Source organism: Budorcas taxicolor, chromosome 8 (assembly GCF_023091745.1).
Source record: "Budorcas taxicolor isolate Tak-1 chromosome 8, Takin1.1, whole genome shotgun sequence".
In the NCBI taxonomy this organism is placed as follows: Eukaryota; Metazoa; Chordata; class Mammalia; order Artiodactyla; family Bovidae; genus Budorcas; species Budorcas taxicolor.
In genome coordinates, this window is record NC_068917.1 from 12,948,882 (window position 1) to 12,969,733 (window position 20,852).

The 20,852-nt window shown below is 41.5% G+C and overlaps 1 protein-coding gene across 1 annotated transcript in view; it reads left to right on the top strand.

Annotated features, from left to right (window-relative positions):
- INTS9 (integrator complex subunit 9) overlaps window positions 1-20,852 on the top strand; it is a 130,673-nt gene that overhangs the window by 77,898 nt on the left and 31,923 nt on the right. Inside the window, exons 8-9 of the mRNA XM_052644881.1 lie at window positions 756-890; window positions 20,358-20,469. Of these exons, the coding sequence (XP_052500841.1) occupies window positions 756-890; window positions 20,358-20,469 (247 nt within the window). The remainder of the gene's footprint in view (window positions 1-755; window positions 891-20,357; window positions 20,470-20,852) is intronic.

Here is a 20,852-nt window from a genome sequence, read left to right on the forward strand (position 1 = left end):
GTGTTAATACGATTTTACTGATTGATGAATGCTTTTGATTCTTTGGAAGGATTCTGTAGTTCCCTTTTTTAAGCCAGTCAGTCACTATAAGTCTTGTACTAGTACATGGTGGAAAGATAGAACATCTGTTATTTTCCTCCATCCTTCCCAGGTTCTTACTGGTGCTCTCTCCTAAACCTTATATTCCCCATCACTCATTAGCATACAGTAAGTCAGGGGGAAAAAAAGGCATCTCATCCTGTTTACTTTAGAACCGTGACACCACTTTACAGGTTTTGGATTTGTGAAGTAGAAAACAGCATCAAAGGGATCAAGAAATAATTTGGCACATATGACTTCTGAGCTCTGGTCATGATGAGGGTTCCCGTTCCTGTTAACTGTGGCCCAGAGCCACTTTTTACAGAACAACCAAGATATTAATTCCTAACCTGAAAAGGGTTAAAAAAAAAAAGAAGAAAAAAAAAACCTAAGTATTTATCTCTTTGACCTATATCATGATGTATCATCTCTGCCTTTTAATGGGTACCTGGTGACATGTGGATGGCCTGAAATTCTCAGAAATGTGAAAAGTAAAAGACTGTAAGATGTGTCTGTCCCATGGTCTCCACCATCTTTCTGTTCTTAAACTTTCTGATTCACTTGAAAGTAGTTTCTAAGTGGGGAAGGATTTTCTGGGTTTTTTTTCTCTGCAAACTTAACTGGCATGACTGCACTACTGAAAGTTCAGCACATATTCTTACATTGTTCTTTTCTAGGAGCTTTTCGGTGCAGTCCAGGTGACTCCGCTAAGCTCTGGCTATGCCCTTGGAAGCTCCAACTGGATCATCCAGTCCCATTATGAGAAAGTGTCTTATGTCTCTGGATCCTCCTTGCTTACCACACATCCACAGGTAATTCTAAATTCTCTTGTAACAACTCAGATTTTCAGTTGAAAGTGAAGTCGCTTAGTGATGTCTGACTCTTGGCGACCCTATGAACTGTAGCCCACCAGGCTCCTCCATCCACAGGATTTGCAGGCAGGAATACTGGAGTGGGTTGCCATTTCCTTCTCTAGGGGATCTTCCCAACCCAGAGGTCAAACTTGGGTCTCCTGCATTGCAGGCAGACTGTCTGAGCCACCAGGGAATCCCTGAATTTTCAGTAACTTACCCTAAATTCAGAATGTTTCCCGAGTGGCGTCAGCTCTTTGTCATTTTTTATTTATTTATTGGTTTCTACAGTAGGTCCTTCTTGGTTATCTGTTTTAAGTAGAACAGTGTGTACATGTCAATCCCAAACTCCCAATCTATCACTTCGCCCAGCCCTCCTGGCCATAACCATGAATCAATTCTGTAATTTCTGAGTCTGCTTCCGTTTTGTAAATAAGTTCATTTGTGTCTGTTTAGATTCTACGTGTAAAGCAATATCATACGGCATTTGTCTTCTCTGTCTCAGTGACTTCACTCAGTATGATAATCGCGAAGCCCATCCGCGTTGCTGCAGATGGCAGTTTCCTCCTTTTTAATGGCTAGGCAGCATCCCATTGTGTGTATTCACCACATCTTTGTCCATTCTTCTGTCAGTGGGCTTTAGGTGGCTTTCATATCTTGGCTGTTTTGAATAGCGATGCAGTTAGCCCTGCGGTCCATGTATCCTTTCGAGCCACGTTTTCTCTGGATAAAAGCCCCAGGAATGGGGTTGTTGGATCATGTGGTAACTCTTTTTTTTTTAAGAAACCTCCATACTGTTCCCCATAGTGGCTGGACCAGTTTACATTTCCACCAGCGATGTAGGAGGATTCCCTTTTCTCTACTTCTTCTCTAGCATGTATTGTTTTGTAGACTTTTTTGATAATAGCCATTCTGACAAGTTTGAGGTGATATCTCACTATAGTTTTGATTTGTGTTTCTCTAATAATTAGTGGGGTTGCACATCTTTTCATGGCCCTGTTGGCCATCTGTATATCTTTGGAGAAATGTCTGTTTAGATCTTCTGTTCTTTTTTTAATTGGGTTGTTTGTTTTGGGGGTATAAAACTTCATGAGCTTTTTTCTTATTCTGTGGGTTGTCTTTCTTTTTTTTTTTCTTGTGATTTCCTTTGCTGTGAAAAAGCTTTTGAGTTTAATTAGCTCCCATTTGTTTGTTTTTGTTTTTATTTCCATTATTCTGGGAGATGGATCAAAAAAACATATTGCTGCAGTTTATGTCAAAGAGTGTTCTGCCTATGTTTTCAGAGTTTTTATAGTATCCAGTCTTACATTTAGGTGTTTAATTTTGAGTTTATTTTTGAGTATGGTATTAAAGATTGTTCTGTCTTCATTTTTTTTTTAACATGTAGCCGTCCAGTTTTCCAGTTATTGAAGAGACTCTTCTCTCCATTGTGTAGTCTTGCCTCCTTTGTTGTAGATTAATTAACCGCAGGTACATGAATTTATTTCTGGCCTTTCTGTCCTCCTGCTCCATCTATCTATAATTCTGTTTTTGTGCCAGTACTGTGCTGTCTTGATGACTATAGCTGTGTAATACAGTCTGAAGTTGAGGAAGCCTGATTCCTTTTGCTTTTCTTTCTCAAGATTGCTTTGGCTATTCAGGGTCTTTTGTGTCTCCATACAACTTTTAAGATTTTTTGATCTAATTCTATGAAAAATGGCAGTCGTAGTTTGGTAAGGATTTCATTGAATCTGTATATTGCCTTGAGTAGTATAGTCATTTCAACAATATTGATTCTTCCAATCTGAGAACATGGTGTATGTGTCCCTGTGTTGGTGTCATCCTCAGTTTCTTCCATCAGTATTTTATACTTCTTGAAATACAGGTCTCTTGTCTTGTTTATTCCTAGGTATTTTACTCTTCTTTAGTGCAGTGGTAAATGGGTTTGTTTCTTTAATTTCTCTTTCTCATCTTTCATTCTTAGTGTATAAAAATGCAACAGATTTCTGTATATTAATTTTTTATACTGCAACTTTACCAAAGCATCAGCCTTTTAAATCTTTCTGATTTTAGTTTCTACAAACATTATTTTTTGTTGTGTAAGAACACTTAACATGAGGTATGTGCTCAGTCACTCAGTCGTGTCCAACTCTTTGCAACCCCATGGACTGTGGCCCACCAGGCTCCTCTGTCCATGGGATTTTTCAGGCAAGAATACTGGAGCAGGTTGCCATTTCCTACTCTAGAACATAAGCTATACCCTTATAATAAAAGTGTAACTGTACAGTACATGGTTGTTGACTATAAGTGCAGTGTTGTATAGCCGATCTCTAGAGCTTTTTCATCTTGCTTACCTGAAACTTTATGTCCTATTCTTTATCAAAGTTAGATTATTTGTGTCTGAACATTTAGGATCGTAGTTCCTCTATAAAATCATGCTGCCTTTAGGTCACCTCTGGGATTTAGAGATTTCCCAGCACTTCTAATAACCAGAGCTAATGTATGTAACAGAGATGGTTGCTGATTTACTCAGCAAATACTAATTTTTCAATATTTACTAAGGGCCTGCCGTGTCAAGCACTCATCTAGGTGTTAGAGATTCAGCGGTGAACCACAAAGTCTCCTCTCAGGGGTCAATGGTCATGTGATGAGAGAGAATGGCATGATGAAAATAAATGAGCAAAATGCTTCCAGGTGGTGACACAGGTACTGAAAACAGAGCTCTGTAGAGAGTGATGGTGACTACTTTAACTTGGATGGTCAGAGAAAGATTCCAGGGAAACATCTCACTGGAACTGAGACCTGGAGAAATGAGGCATGTAAAGCTGTGTGAGCGAGGTATGACAGAGACATAGCAGATGAGAGTTCCTAACACTAAAACAAGCTGGGCATGTCTGCAGAGCAGAGGACACCCTTGTGATTGCAGTGTATGAAGTATGATCATAACATGTCCAAGATGCCAAGCCCTGTAGGACTTCATGAGAAATTTGAATTGTATTTGAATGTATCAATTCAGTTCAGTTGCTCAGTCGTGTCCAACTCTTTGCTACACCATGAATCGTAGCACGCTAGGCCTCCCTGTCCATCTCCATCTCCTGGAGTTCACTCAGACTCACGTCTATCGAGTCACTGGTGCCATCCAGCCATCTCATCCTCTGTCGTCCCCTTCTCCTCCTGCCCCCAATCCCTCCCAGCATCAGAGTCTTTTCCAATGAGTCAAGTCTTCACATGAGGTGGCCAAAGTACTAAAGTTTCAGCTTTAGCATCATTCCTTCCAAAGAAATCCCAGGGCTGATCTCCTTCATTATGGACTGGTTGGATCTCCTTGCAGTCCAAGGGACTCTCAAGAGTCTTCTCCAATACCACAGTTCAAAAGCATCAATTCTTCAGCACTCAGCTTTCATCACAGTCCAACTCTCACATATATACATGACCACTGGAAAAACCATAGCCTTGACTAGACGCACCTTTGTTGGCAAAGTGATGTCTCTGCTTTTCAATATGCTGTCTAGGTTGCTCATAACTTTCCTTCCAAGGAGTAAGCGTCTTTTAATTTCATGGCTGCAGTCACCATCTGCAGTGATTTTGGAGCCCAAAAAAATAAAGTCTGACACTATTTCCACTGTTACCCCATCTATTTGCCATGAAGTGATGGGACCGGATGCCATGATCTTCGTTTTCTGAATGTTGAGCTTTAAGCCAACTTTTTCACTCTCTACTTTCACTTTCATCAAGAGGCTTTTTAGTTCCTCTTCACTTTCTGCCATAAGGGTGGTGTCATCTGCATATCGGAGGTTATTGATATTTCTCCCGGCAATCTTGATTCCAGCTTGTGCTTCATCCAGCCCAGCGTTTCTCATGATGTACTCTGCATAGAAGTTAAATAAGCAGGGTGACAATATACAGCCTTGACGTACTCCTTTTCCTATTTGGAACCAGTCTGTTGTTCCATGTCCAGTTCTAACTGCTGCTTCCTGACCTGCATACAGATTTCTCAAGAGGCAGGTCAGGTGGTCTGATACTCCCATGTCTTTCAGAATTCTCCACAGTTTATTGTGATCCACACAGTCAAAGGCTTTGGCATAGTCAATAAAGCAGAAATAGATGTTTTTCTGGAACTCTCTTGCTTTTTCCATGATCCAGTGGGTGTTGGCAATTTGATCTCTGGTTCCTCTGCCTTTTCAAAAGCCAGCTTGAACATCTGGAAGTTCACGGTTCACATATTGCTGAAGCCTGGCTTGGAGCATATTGAGCATTACTTTTCTAGCGTGTGAGATGAGTGCAATTGTGCAGTAGCTTGAGCATTCTTTGCCATTGCCTTTCTTTGGGATTGGAATGAAAACTGACCTTTTCCAGTCCTGTGGCCACTGCTGAGTGTTCCAAATTTGCTGGCATATTGAGTGCAGCACTTTCACAGCATCATCTTCCAGGATTTGAAATTGCTCAACTGGAATTTCATCATCTCCACTAGCTTTGTTCGTAGTGATGCTTTCTAAGGCCCACTTGACTTCACATTCCAGGATGTCTGGCTCTAGGTGAGTGATCACACCATTGTAACAGACTGAAGCTTTTGGAAAGTTTTAAGTTAGTCATTCATTAACAGTCATATTGGTAAGAAGCTCAGTGTATAAGTATTGTTATAAGTGTTATGTCATTTTTTAGATATTTGTAAAGAATTTATTGTTCATTTTATAAATCTTTTCATGTTTATAAAGGGTCAGTTAAGTTCAGTCGCTCAGTCATGTCCGACTCTTTGCGACCCCATAGACTACAGCACACCAGGCCTCCCTGTCCATCACCAACTCCTGGAGTTTACTCAAACTCGTGTCCATTGACTTGGTGATGCCATCCAGCCATCTCATCCTGTCGTCCCCTTCTCCTCCCACCTTCAGTCTTTCCCAGCATCAGGGTCTTTTCAAATGAGTCAGTTCTTCACATCAAGTGGCCAAAGTATTGAAGTTTCAGCTTCAACATCAGTCCTTCCAGTGAATATTCAGGACTGATTTCCTTTAGGATGGACTGGTTGGATCTCCTTGCAGTCCAAGGGACTCTCAAGAGCCTCCTCCAACACCACAGTCCAAAAGCATCAATTCTTCAGCGCTCACCTTTCTTTATGGTCCAACTCTCATATCCATACATAACAACTGGAAAAAGGAAAAACCATAGCTTTGACTAGATGGACCTTTGTCGGCAAAGTAATGTCTTTGCTTTTGAATATGCTGTCTAGGTTGGTCATAGCTTTTCTTCCAAGGAGCAAGTGTCTTTTAATTTCATGGCTACAGTAACCATCTGCAGTGATTTTGGAACCCCCAAAAATAAAGTCTGACACTGTTTCCATTGTTTCCCATCTGTTTGCCATGAAGTGATGGGACCAGATGCCATGATCTTCGTTTTCTGAATGTTGAGCTTTAAGCCAATGTTATCACTCTCCTCTTTCACTTTCATCAAGAGGCTCTTTAATTCTTCTTCGCTTTCTGCCATAAGGGTGGTGTTATTTGCATATTTGAGGTTATTGATATTTCTCCCGGCAATCTTGATTCCAGCTTGTGTTTCTTCCAGTCCAGCGTTTCTCATGATGTACTCTGCATAGAAGTTAAATAAGCAGGGTGACAATATACAGCCTTGACGTACTCTTTTCCCGATTTGGAACCAGTCTGTTGTTCCATGGCCAGTTCCAACTGTTGCCTCCTAACCTGCATACAGATTTCTCAGGAGGCAAGTCAGGTGGTCTGGTATTTCCATCTCTTGAAGAATTTTCCACAGTTTATTGTGATCCACACAGTCAAAGGCTTTGGCATAGTCAATAAAGCAGAAGTAAATGTTTTTCTGGAACTCTAGTTTTTTCAGTGATCCATCAGATGTTGGCAATTTAATCTCTGATTCCTCTGCTTTTTCTAAATCCAGGTTGAACATCTGGAAGTTCATGGTTCACTTACTGTTGAAGTCTGGCTTGGACCATTTTGAGCATTACTTTACTAGCGTGTAAGATGAGTGCAATTGTGCAGTAGTTTGAACATTCTTTGGCATTGCCTTTCTTTGGAATTGGAATGAAAACTGACCATTTCCAGTCCTGTGGCCACTGCTGAGTTTTCCAAATTTGCTGGCATATTGACGATAGCACTTTCACAGCATCATCTTTTAGAATTTGAAACAGCTCGACTGGAATTCCATCACCTCCACCAGCTTTGTTCGTAGTGATGCTTCCTAAGGCCCACTTGACTTCACATTCCAGGATGTCTGGCTCTAGGTGAATGAGCACACCATCGTGATTATCTGGGTATAAAAGGTGGCGCTAGTGTAACGAACCCACCTGCCAGTGCAGGAGACATAAGAGATGTGGGTTTGATCCCTGGCTCCAGAAGGTCCCCTGGAGGAGGGCATGGCCATCCACTCCAGTGTTCTTGCCTCGAAAATGCCATGGGCAGGGAGCCTGGCAGATTACAGTCCATGGTCACAAAGAGTAGGACTCTACTGAAGCAGCTTGGCACAGCACACATATATCTTTCCATGTTTATAAAGGAGGGCAATGGAGGTTAGATAGTCAATGGATGATGGATGGATAGATGACTTGGTGAAATCCATATCGCATTTTAACATGAGAAAAAGAATGTTGTAAGTCTAGAACAATAGAATGCTCTGAGCTGCCACTCTGCTTTGCTTTCATACCTTTTTTATAAGCAACTTTTATTTCAAGGTCTAGAGGGGACAAGTTGCTATTTTTTCCTATAGCTAGCAGAATTCTGGGCCTTTCCCGCTTGCTGAAATCAAAAGCCCATCAGTGTCATCTTAATCTGCTTCACTGAATCAAAATTTTGTATTGGCAACTTCTATCATTCCTGATATATCCTCTCATAAAAGACAGAAAGATTACTTGGCTGCCAGTTCTTCCGATTTGTCCTGCTTAGATCAAAGCCTTTACAGTACTATCGATGTAATTTCCAGTAAATTATTCTTACAAGATCCATAAATTGAAAGGGAAAAATAAGGTCTGGAAAGTAATGAGTAACATACCTAAGTAATTAATTTTAATTTCTAGCTGGCAACCACTATTGTATGTAAAAAAGAAAGTAAATTAGATTTTCTTTTGCCCAGATGATTGGATTCTGTATTGAATTAGCAGGGATAAGAAAAGGTTTGAAAAAGCTCAGTAGTCTACTTCAGATGCCAGCAAACTATGGTCCTTGAACCAAGTTTGATCTCCCACCTGTTTTTGTTAATAATGTTTTGTTGACATATAGCCACACCCATTGTTTTATGGGTTGTTTGCAGCTGCTTATCCCCTGTCACAGCAGTTATAAAGTTAGACTTTATATTAATATAGTAAAGGGCCAATTCAGCTTTAGTAATGGAAGCTCATGAGCTAGGAAGAATGTGGCAGACTGTTACACTGATCTGATAAGCAAATGGAAATGAGACTTTGGATTAAGCCTGAATAGTAAGGATGGAAAGGTAAGTTAAAACATTGGCAGATCTTAAATTCAGCAAATTTCTTGAATGCCTACTATCTTCGGGGAAGGAAAAATATAAGGCAGAGATTTCATACCTGGATGACTCGGAATGGTGATAATGACATGAATCCAGTTGACAAGGAGGAGTTGGCCAGGGGTGGCCATTAGCTGCAGAAGAGGATAGTGGGTATGACGAATGGGAGTTAGAGAACCTGAGACAAACGGAAATGCAGAGCTGGGACTTGGACGTGAAGGCACGCCTGGAGACGAACTGGAGAGCCACCGGAGTTTTTTAAATATAAGTGCTGAGGACTGAAGACTGAGCTGTGGGAAACTGTTAAAGTTTGATAAGTACTTTGTCATTTATATCTAAGTGTATCATAATTTCCTTCTTAATGTTCCTGATTTAAATAACCAGAGTTTATTTTATGGTATACTTTTGTTTGTTTCAAGACTATCCAGTATGGTTAGACTTAGAGTTAAATAAGACCTTTGTCATAGCGTGGTTAGGTTTCAGGAGTCTATTCTAATTTTTTTGTGTGTTACAATAAGAATTTACAGATTCATTGAAATTTGTTCAGGCTTACTTTGAAACACAATCCTTTTTTTTGTAAATGTTTACATATATTGGAAAAGACTGTATTCACTGCTGAATGAAATTATTTTCCATATGTATTAATCCCTTTGAGTCTGTTGTGTTTTTAATTCTCACATCTTTGCTCAGCTACCAGTATCTGAAAAAGATGCGTTACTTGTTGACTTATCTGTTTATATTTTAAGCCGTATACTCAGGGGTATGTGTTTATGTTATCATTATGTCTTGTTGATCAATTCCTTTCCTTTTTTTCTCTATCAAGACTACATTAAAAGCCAGGAGTCTTTTTCCTTTCTATACTTGCTGCTAGTGTTTTTCATCCTTTTTCCCCCCAACTCTTTCTATGTCCTTTTCTAGTGAATCCCTTGCAGACAACATAGTAAAGAATTTTTTTTCTTTTTTAATCTACAGAGTCTCTCTGATTAGTGAAACCTATTTATGTTTCTTAAATCACTATTTGGGTCTTGTTTTTGCCATCTTCACATTTTTTAAGTTCATTCTTCCCCTGTGTTTTCTTGCCTTTTTTTAGAAGACTAAATTTCTTTTTGCAAGTTTAAACGTATTTGTTTATTTTTTTTCATTTTTAATTTTATACTGAAGCATAGTTGACTCATAGGAATCATAGAAAAATCTGGCTTACACCCAACATTCAAAAAGCTAAGATTATGGCATCTGGTCCCATCACTTCATGGCAAATAGGTGGAGAAACAATGGAAACAGTGGCAAATTTCATTTTCCCAGGCTCCAAAATCATTGCAGACAGTGACTGCAGCCACGAAATTAAAAGGCACTTGCTCCTTGGAAGAAAAACTATGACAGACCTTGACAGTGTATTAAAAAGCAGAGACATCACTTTGCCGACGAAAGTCCATGTTGTCAAAGCTAGGTTTTTCCAGTAGTCATGTACTGGATGTAAGGGTTGGACCGTAAAGAAGGCTGAGCACTGAAAAATTGATGCTTTCGAATTGTGGTGCTGGAGAAGACTCTTGAGTCCCTTGGACTGCAAGGAGATCAAACCAGTCAATCCTAAAGGAAATCAGCCCTGAGTATTATTGGAAGAACTTATACTGAAGCTTTAATACTTTGGCCACCTAATGGGAAGAGCCAACTCATTGGAAAAGACCCTGATTGAGAGCAGGAGGACAAGGGGACAACAGGATGAGATGGTTGGATGGAATCATTGACTCGATGGACATGAGTTTGAGAAAACTTCGGGAGATAGTGAAGGATGGGGAAGCCTGGTGTGCTGCAGTCCATGGATTTGCATAGAATCAGACACGACTGAGCTACTGAACAACAGTAGTTGATTCAGTGTGTGTTTGTTTCAGGTATACAGCAAAGTGATTCCTTTATACATGTATCTGTTCCTTTTCAAATTCTTTTCCCTCCTAGGTTGTTGCATAATACTGAGCAGCGTTACCTGTGTTATACAGGAGATCCCTGTTTGTTACCTGTGTATATCTTACTCCTCCAGTTTATCCCTTCTTTTGTTCCTCCTGTGATTATCTTTATCACTGTCTGTCTGTTCCTCTAGAGCTAGTTTCCTCTTGTCCCTTTCATCTTTTTTCTCTTCTTTCCTCCCACCTCTCCCCTACCCACCATTGTCAGTAGTATTTAGAAATTTAGTCTCAGGCTATTTAAAACTCCAGAAAATAGTGAAGGACACGGAAGCCTGGTGTGCTGCAGTTCCATAGGGTCACAGAGTTGGGCATGGCTTAGTGACAGAACATCAACAGGGTGGCGAACATGTTTAGACAACAGTGAACTTTGTTCTTTTTTTATTTTCAAACTTTTTTCCCATAAAGCTCACATTCCTCCTAGATTTACTTTTCTTTTTCCAGGAATAATTGAGGAATGTTCACCATGAGGGTCTTAAAATGGTAATCCTTATGAGATTTTTAACTACTGAGAATATGTTTAAATTTTCCTCACACTTAAATGATAGCTTTTAACATTTGGAGACGGAAATGGCAACCCACTCCAGTACTCTTGCCTGGAAAATCCCATGGACAGAGGAGCCTGGTAGGCTACAGTCCATGGGGTCGCAAGGAGTTGGACACAACTGAGTGACTTCACTTTCACTGTCACTGAGAGCTTAAGTGAAAGTGAAAGTCGCTTAGTCGTGTCCAACTCTTTGTGACCCCATAGACTATTCAGTCCATGGAATTCTCCAGCCAGAATACTGGAGTGGGTATCCTTTCCCTTATCCAGGGGATCTTCCCAACCCAGGGATCGAACCCAAGTCTCCTGCATTGCAGGCGGATTCTTTATCAGCTGAGCCACAAGGGAAGCCCAAGAATACTGGAGTGGGTAGCCTATCCCTTCTCCAGCGGATCTTCACAACCCAGGAATTGGACCAGGGTCTCCTGCATTGCAGGCGGGTTCTTTACCAACTGAGCTATCAGGAAAGCCCTAATAAATGATAGCTTAGATAGACATAAAATTAAAGGGAAAAAATCTTTGAACCTATAACCCTATGAAACTATTTCTTCATTTTCCACTTGTACCCTTATTGCATTGAAGAATTGCAAAGCCCTTCAGATTTGTGTTCATCTGTGGGATCTGCTTGTAGAATTTTCCCTTTATCCTCAATGCTCTTAAATTTCACTGTGATGTATTTTAAATGTGTATTTTCTCCTGTTTGTTTTCCTGTCTGTTTTTCCTGTAAGATCTTCCAGTTTCCTTTAACGTAGAAAAATTCTTTAAATGTTTTTTAAATTATTTATTCCTTCCGGTTGATTTTTTTTCTTCTTGAAGAACTTCTAGTTTATAGATATTGATAAGTCTGTGTTTTCCATATCTCTTTTCTTTTATGTTTCTCATCTCTTTACAGCCTCCTGCTTCAACTTATGAGTTCATTCTTTAGCTATATCCATACTGCTCTTCAACCTGTGTGTTGAATTCTCTACTTCAATGATTATATTTCCATATACAGTATCTCCAAATGTTGCTTCTTACACTTTTTTAAATACTTATTTTTATTTATTTGGCTGCACTAGATCTTGTTGTAACACATGGGATATTTAGTTCCCCAACCAGGGATCAAACCCAGGTCCCCCTGCATAGAGAGCCTGGAGTCTTAGCCGCTGGATCACCAGGGAAGCCCTATACTTATTTTTATTTTACTTACTGATTTTTACTTTATTTGTGCATGGCTTTTTTTTAATGTAAATGTTGCTGTTCCATCTGGTTAGTTAATTCTCTGTGTAGGGTGGGGTTTTAGCTTACTGTTTTTAGTAGACATTGCATCCGTCAGTCGTCTGGTTTTATTTCCCTGTCAGCTGTTACCGCTTACCTGCCTCTCAGGGAAACCCTCTTGTACCTCAGCTCCAGACACTGCTTTTTTCCCAGGATTTGTCTCTGCCTTGTGGGGTGAAGGGAGTAAGCAAGGGCTTGTGGGTGTGTCTGCACCTTCTGTGGACATTCATGCCACTGTTCCAGTATTTTCTCCCTCGCAGTATGTTGGAGCAGGCTGCCATCTGCCAGGGGTCCTGCAGAGGAGAAGGGTCAGAGTTCTCTTCCCGGCCCCTGTTCTTCCCTCGGTGCCCAACCCTTTATGGCTCTGGCTCTGGCGTGCTGCAGTCCATGGGATTGCAGAGTCGGACGTGACTTACCGACTGAACAACAACGACATCACTTTGTCCCCATTCCAGGACCCATGTCTCTCTGGGAATTTATTCTAGTTTTTCAGTTTCTCAAAATGTGTCGTTTGCCTTTCTTTCTATGCTGTCCCTGAAATTCTACAAGACAGCCAGCAGCTTGTGTTTATGCTCTATCTTGTCAAGATTTTTCATTTTGTTTTAAATTAATATTCTTTTCTAAGTCATTTAGTTGTATCCAACTATTTGTGACCCATAGCCCTCCAGGCTCCTCTGTCCATGGGATTCTCCAGGCAAGAATACTGACATGGGTTGCCATTTTCTTCTCCAGGTGTATCTGTTAGAACAGTCATTTATGTTTGTTACAGTAATTTTCTGTGTTACTGTGTTAGTTGCTCAGTCCTATCCTACTCTTTTCGGCCCCATGGACCCCATAGCCCACCAGGCTCCTCTGTCCATGGGATTATCCAGGCAAGAATACTGAAGTGGGTTGCCATTCCCTTCTCTTCCTGATCCAGGCATCAAACCCGGGTCTCCTGCATGGTAGGAAGATTCTTAACCATCTGAGCCACTTATATTAGTAGTTTTGGAAAATATAAAATTCTCAGAGGGAAAAAAATGTACTTATCTTAAGATTAAGAGAGAATTTACAGCCTGCTTTTCTGCTCTTTCTGATTAAGTGAACTTTTCTTAGATGATTAGGTCTACCATGTGATATTTGATAGCTACCTAATTCCATCATATGGATATATAGAAAAGTATTTAACTGTTTTATCACTGTCAGACATTTAAATTATTTAAAGCTTTTTTTTTTAAACAACATCTTCTTCAAACAGATACGCCCAGAAAGAGGGCATTGGACACAGTTTAAAAACTATAATACTATTAGCACAGAACAAACAGTAACCATTGGATGGGTCCCCTGAACGCATTAGCAATAACTAGAGAGCACTTTTAGTTATTAGAGCCGCAGCCTTTTTGGCCTTTGAAATGAAATTAATGGATTTGCTTGTGCATTGTGAACCAATGTTTGAACACTAATTTTTCTATTATGATGGTTTGAAAAGGCAACTTAATACCCATTATTTCAGTAGTTTCCTGGCTATTCTGCCTGACTTCAGGGGTGGGGCTTGAGTTTTAGATGTGAAAATCACCAGTATAAAAAGGCAAAACCTGCATATACCCAGACATGGGGAGCCGCAGAATTTGGGGGTCATTTTAGAGGCTGGCCTAGGACAGGACAGATACTCATGCAAGGCTAAAAATATATATATATATTGTTGTTGTTGTTTTAATATTGATTTATTTGGCTGTGCCAGGTCTCCTTTGCCACTTCTGGGATCTAGATCAAATTCCCCAACCAGCAATAGAGCCGAGGGCCCCTGCATGGGAAACGCAGAGTCTTAGCTACTGGACTACCAGGGAAGTCCCAAGGCTAAAATTTGAAGTGTGGAACTTTAAAGTTAGTGGTAGACATTTGTTGGTGTTGTTCGTATTAGCAGTGCTTTAGGGTTTGCGTTTGGTTCATTTATGATCTTGATCTGTTCCCATCCTTCTCCTGACCACTAAAGAGACCTGGAAAGGTGTCCAAACCCCTTCAGCCCTCCTGCCCTGAGGACTCTCACTTACATCCTTGCCTGGAACAAAAATAGGGAGTCCAGGCTTAGTCAGTCACCAGGCTAATTCCTAACCAGTTAACACTGGGCCTTGAGGCTCAAACAGGTGGTTCTCCGGTTGCCAGATGGGTGGTGAGTATGTGTAAGAATGAGAGGAGAGATGTTTTGACAGCAGAGGCTCCCTGTGGAAACTTCTGCCTTAGAGCAGTGGTTCTTCCCTTTCTTTCTTTAATATTTATTCATTTATTTGACTGTGCTGGGTCTTAGTTGCATCATGTGGGATCCAGTTCCCTGACCAGGGATTGAACCTGGGCCCCCTGCATTAGGAACATGGAGTCTTAGCCGCGGGACCACCAGGGAAGTCCATAGAGTAGTGGTTCTTAACATTTTGCGGGTCACAGCCTCAAAATCCTGGTAGTAAGAATCTGATAAGAACTGTTAATTTAAAAAAAAAAATCTATTGCACATCTGTATGACATTTTACATTTATTTTCTGAAGACTGAGCTTATAGAGCTTATAGAAGCCCATTGTTATTCATCAGGTTAAGAACCCCTGACATAGAACATTGGAAGGAAAATTTTTTCCTTGTAAGAAATAAAATTTTTTTTTAATCAATTGAGATTTTCTGCCCAGTCAGTACCCTGAAGCCTCTGGTGGTCACAGTGGGAATTCCTTCTTGCCCTTAGGGGTGGAAGAGGCTGGTGGCCAGCCTGAGAGAATGTTTTCTTCTAGCACACCACCTGTATTTTCTCTGGCTCCTCTTCCTGACCCTTCTCCCTCTGGGGCGCAGGGAGATGCTCCCCCTGGTCAGTTTTCCTGAGGTCTTAAAGTCTTTGGCAGTAATAAACGTAAATGTAGATTCTTCTGTTAATTCTGAAGAAAATATCTCAAATTTGGAGTCTTGGAGTCAGGTTTTTAGAGTCAAGACAGTTGCTTGGGTAGGTTTGTTTTGCTCTGTTTTGTTTTTTACATTTTTCTTCTTCCCTCTGAATTCCACAAGTGTTTTGTTGTTTATGCAGTTCTCTGATCTGGATGCTCTAGAATAAAAGTTTTCTGGTTTTTTGTTTGTTTGATTGATTGATTTTTCTAATGCATTTGACTGTAATAAATCTGTGACTTGCTCCAGCTCTTCATGTGGATGTACATGTTAGCTTTTCTCAGCCACTCCTTAGTCTTCTAAGGAATTAATTCTTGAAGGAATTCATTTCCTTCGAGATATTCTCAGGAAATATCTGTAGGCTGCTGCTTCTCCCTCTGTGCCTGGCCTTATGGAGATCTTACAATCAGTCAGGTTCAGTCCTTGGGAATTTTCTGGAAGTGTCTGACTTTCCCTGATACAGAACACAAAGGCATTAAAACCACTTGCTCACCTGGTGCCTAGGGTAGAGCTGGAGATGGAGGTCGACACAAAGATATTTTCCTGCCTCCACAGAACCCAGACTTCAGGATAGCCCGTTGAGGCTGCCTTTGCTCTTCTGGCCCACTGGCCCCATGGAACACCTGGGCTTCAGTTCTCCGCTATCTTCTGTTGCATCAGAGCCCACTGTGTGAGAGCCAGGCCTGGGCCGAGTGTTGACCCTTCAGGAGAGGGCAGTCTGAAAAAAATCACTTCTCTTCTTTGGGCCTCAGTTCCTCTACCAGATGACTGAGTCTCTAGTAACACATCTCTCTGCAGTGGTCCCTTGGATATGTCCACGAAGGGCCCACTCCTCCTGGGAAAGGACACAGCTGTGTCCCGAAAATTAAGAAAGACGTCTGGGACAAACCACCACATAGTACTCCCCACCTTAGCTGCCAAGGCCACAGGAAGCTTTCTCCTCTCCATGGACGTAGCCCCAAGTTGTCCCAAAGCCTCAGCCTCCTCGGGTCAGTCCTGAGGAAACAAAGCTCTGTCCTCACTGTGGAGGCGGTGCCAACCAGTGAGAGTTAAACCTAATGTAATATATTTAAGGGCAGGAGCAGTGAGGAAGCTGAGCTACAAAGAGTCCGTGATTGGTTTGAAGGATTGGACTCGGGAAACAGATCCCATGGAGCAAGGAGGGAGAGACTGGACCACTTAATGAAATCCTGTCTTCTTTCTACACATGCTGTTTGGTTTCTAACCTGGCAGTGTTTTCCTTCTCTCAGACTTAATATGCACTGCTTACGTGCCTTCATCTCTTTGTTCATTCCTTCCTTCGCTCATCTAGTCTGTGGTATTTCTTAACCTCCTGCTTTGGACAGGGGGCTGTGCTCGGCTGTAAGGGAAACATAAATTGGGAGGTGCTAGATTTACACAGGGTACCGGAGAGGAAGAAGATGGTGCCCACAGGACTGCCTCCGGGGTCCAAGGGATGGGTCCTGTCAGGTTAGAAATCCAGTCAAGGGCTGTGGGGATTCAGAAGCGGGGCACATCCCTTCCCACTGGGAATCAAGGAGACATCGGAGAAGAGTGGGCTCTAATTGGCATCAGAATGTGTGGGACTATCAATAACCTCAGATACGCAGATGCCACCACCCTTATGGCAGAAAGTGAAGAAGAGCTAAAGAGCCTCTTGATGAAAGTGAAAGAGGAGAGTGAAAATGTTGGCTTAAAGCTCAACATTCAGAAAACAAAGATCATGGCATCCGGTCCCATCACTTCATGGGAAATAGATGGGGAAACAGTGGAAACAGTGTCAGACTTTATTTTTGGGAAGCTCCAAAATCACTGCAGGTGGTGATTGCAGCCATGAAATTAAAAGATGCTTACTCCTTGGAAGGAAAGTTATGACCAACCTAGACAGCATATTCAAAAGCAGAGACATTACTTTGTCAACAAAGGTCCGTCTAGTCAAGGCTATGGTTTTTCCTGTGGTCATGTATGGATGTGAGAGTTGGACTGTGAAGAAAGCTGAGTGCCGAAGAATTGATGCTTTTGAAGTGTGGTGTTGGAGAAGACTCTTGAGAGTCCCTTGGACTGCAAGGAGATCCAACCAGTCGATCCTAAAGAAGACCAGTCCTGGGTGTTCATTGGAAGGACTGATGCTAAAGCTGAAACTCCAGTACTTTGGCCACCTCATGCGAAGAGTTGACTCATTGGAAAAGATCCTGATGCTGGGAGGGATTGCGGACAGGAGGAAAAGGGGATGACAGAGGATGAGATGGTTGGATGGCATCACCGACTCAATGGAGATGAGTTTGAGCAGACTCCAGGAGTTGGTGATGGACAGGGAGGCCTGGCGTGCTGTGGTCCATGGGGTTGCGAAGAGTCGGACACGACCAAGCAACTGAACTGAACTGAGGAATCCACAAGAAATGTCTGAGTTAGTTACAGGGCTAAATCTGTGACCATCCAGTGTGACTCAGTCATGAAGTATTTTATAACATCCAAATTGGTGCTAGTCATGTTGTCGCACTGCCTTTGTTTTTTATTATGGGCATTTAATTTTTAAAGGATCGTGATGGTAATGACTGAGGTTCGGAGATGGTGTTTTCAAGGCCAGAATTGCTATTGAATCATTGTTTAGATTCGTTGTCTTTAATTAACCTTTTGGAGATCACAGCCCCAAATGACAACCTGATTAAATCTGTGGGAGAATGTGTATAGGGAGACAGAATTGTTTGTACGATTTTAGGAGGTTCTGAGGGCCTCTGAATCCCCTATCAGCCCTGTGAATCATTAGTGATTTGTTCTAATAAGGTCCTTATAAAATTGCTGTCCTTTTAAGCTGTGTGTGTGTGTGTGTGTGTGTGTGTGTGTGTGTGTGTGTGTGTTAGTCACTCAGTCATGTCCAACTCTTTGTGACCCTAAGGACTGCAGCCCGCCAGGCTCCTCTGTCCATGGGATTCTCCAGGCAAGAATACTGGAGTGGGTTGCTATTCCCTTCTCCAGGGATCTTTGTGACCTCAGGGTCAAACTGGGGTCTCCTGCATTGCAGGCAGATTCGTTACCATCTGAGCCACCTGGAAGGCCCTTCTCATCCATAAGTTAAATATACTACCCAACAAAGCTTGGTCCCTTTGATCACCATTCCAGTTTCCTTCTTGACATATGCACACAGTGAGCATTCCCATGCTCTTCACATATCAGTTACTATAAACCTCTGTGCTTTACTTCCCCTTCCCTCCTTCCCTGGAAAGAACGAACGTACGTGTGTTTGTTGAGAAGGCGAGTACATAGGTCAGTTCTGCCTGAGCACAAGAAAAGCTCTTACACGCATTGTTGTGTCTGTGCAAATAGCAATTAGAAGCTGCTCAACATAGTTGTCACAACTGTATGTCTCCTGTATCCATGTTTTAAAAAAAAGTTTTTCACATTATTAAGCAACTTATCCATCCACAATCATGTTATTTAAAAAAATTAATGAAGTCCGTATGTCCATGCAGATATAAGATGCTGCAGGATGATACATCAAAAGGCGTGTGGACTCAGAAATAGCAATGCAGGTGGTAGGTCTTGGCTGCACTGCTATTTGAAATTGTACTGAGAAATTTGGATAGGAAAGAGGAGGGATAATGTTTATCCCTCCTGTTTTTTCCTTCTGATGTTCTAGTGAGTAGGTTAAATGAAATTGAGCAAAAGATACATTACAAAATGAAAACATTGATGAGCTCTCTAGCATCTTGGTCTTTGGACCTTCTGTTTTTCCCCTTTCTATTCCTCTTATTAAATAACTTTAAAATTTTTATTTTTATGCAGTTTTAAAAAATATTTATTTGGCTGTACCGGGTCTTAGTTGCAGAACGTGGGATCTTCAATCTTCAGTGAAACATGAAGGATCTTTAGTTGCAGCATATGGGATCTAGTTGCCTGACCAGCGATCAAACCCAGGCCCCCTGCATTGGGAGCATGAAGTCTTAGCCACTGGACCACCGGGGACGTCCCTATTTTTATACAATTTTAAAAGAGTACTATTTACAGTTATTGTAAAATATTGGCTATATTCCTCATGTTGTACAATACATCCTTGCATGGGCCTTCATTTTTGTTTCCAGTTTTAATCCTGATTTATTTGGAAGAGGTACTTCGTATTTTTTTAAATGCTCTGAAAGCAGTCAGAATGAAATTCAAAAATAGAACAACCTAAGCATTGCATAACATTGTGCTATAGGACTCCATAGGCTACAGGAAGATCATGTAAATTAGCGCATGAGACTCTGAGAAATCCCTGAAGGGAGATAGGTCATTTTATCAGAAACCCAGCCCAGAGGCTTGGCTGCGGTCCCGTACTGGTAGTGGAATTGAAGGGGGCTTTACATTTCTGGTTCCTGATCCCCTGTCTGTCCTCTCTCCTCTGCCACTGACTCTTGGGGAAAAGCACTCCAGGTTTTTGAGTCTTGACCTCTGTATTTCCACAGCGTTCCCAGTTTCCTGTGCGTGGCAGACCTGTTTTGAGAACCAGACTGTACAGTGCAGTGGATCTCGGGGCATGATCTCCAGGCCACTATCGACCTCCCCACCAGGAGCATCTTCTGGGAGCTCATTAGAACTACGTCTTCTCAGGCCCCACCTCAAAGCGGAATCAGAAACCCTGGGGGTGGGGGGCAGCACTCCACCCCCAGGTGATCCTGGTACAGGCTCAGATTTGAGGATCACCTCAAATTTATGATGATACGTGTAAGGTAGCTTTACAAAAAGAGCTTTTTTTTTTTCCACATTTTTGGGGTGTTATCTTTTTTTTTAGCTTTTTCCTTTATAATGGAGTCCCAGGCGGCACAGTGGTAAAAAAAAAAATCCACCTGCCAGTGAAGGAGACACGTGTTTAATCCCTGGGTCAGGAAGATCCCCTGGAGGAAGAAATAGCAACCCACTCCAATAATCTTGCCTGGAAAATTCCATGGACAGCAGAGCCTGATGGGGTCACAAAGAAACTGACACAGCTGAGCACACACACTAAGCATACACACAGCTAGTTAATAATGTGGTAGTTTCAGGTGGACAGCAAAGAGACTCAGTCAGATTATACATGAATCCATCCTTCCTCAGACTGCTATGAGTTTCCATAACATGTCAGAACTTTTTCATCGCCCCATAAAGTTCCCTTCCATTGGTACCCATCTCCCTTGGGCAACCACTTTTCAATGATACGCATGTTGTAAAAGGAAGTGAGATAACCTATTAACAAGTTGGACATGGAAAGACCATTGATTGTGTTCTCTTTTTCCTTTACTTCTGATACCTAACCTTTTTTTGTTTAATTACTAAGCCTAGTTCTCTGTGGTTTTTCAGCCCATGGACCAAGCATCTCTCAAGAACAGCGATGTTCTCATCCTGACAGGCCTTACCCAGATTCCCACCGCAAACCCTGATAGCATGGTGGGTGAGTTCTGCAGCAACCTAGGTATGTGTCTAGGGAAAGTCTTACATGGGAGGAAATGGTTTACATTTATTTTTTTATCGCCCTGCTCCTCTGGTACTTTTTTGTCCCTTTGCTTCATATTCATACCCTGTGATGCCCCCTATTATGACCTTTTCCCTCATTTTTTTCCACGCTTTCTGTTTATCCTTCCAAACCTACTGTTACCAACAAAAGCAATTCTTTTTTTTTTAAGGTAAAATAAATACTTTTATTGCACTTTTATAAAATCTGCATAGTTGTAGCAAGTCTTTGACCCTCCCACAATTCCCCTGGTAATCTTTAAAATTTGGTTAAAACGCAATACCCAGTCTGGAGCCTAACAAAAACAATTCTTAAGCAACTTAAATCTGAAGGCACAATAAGAA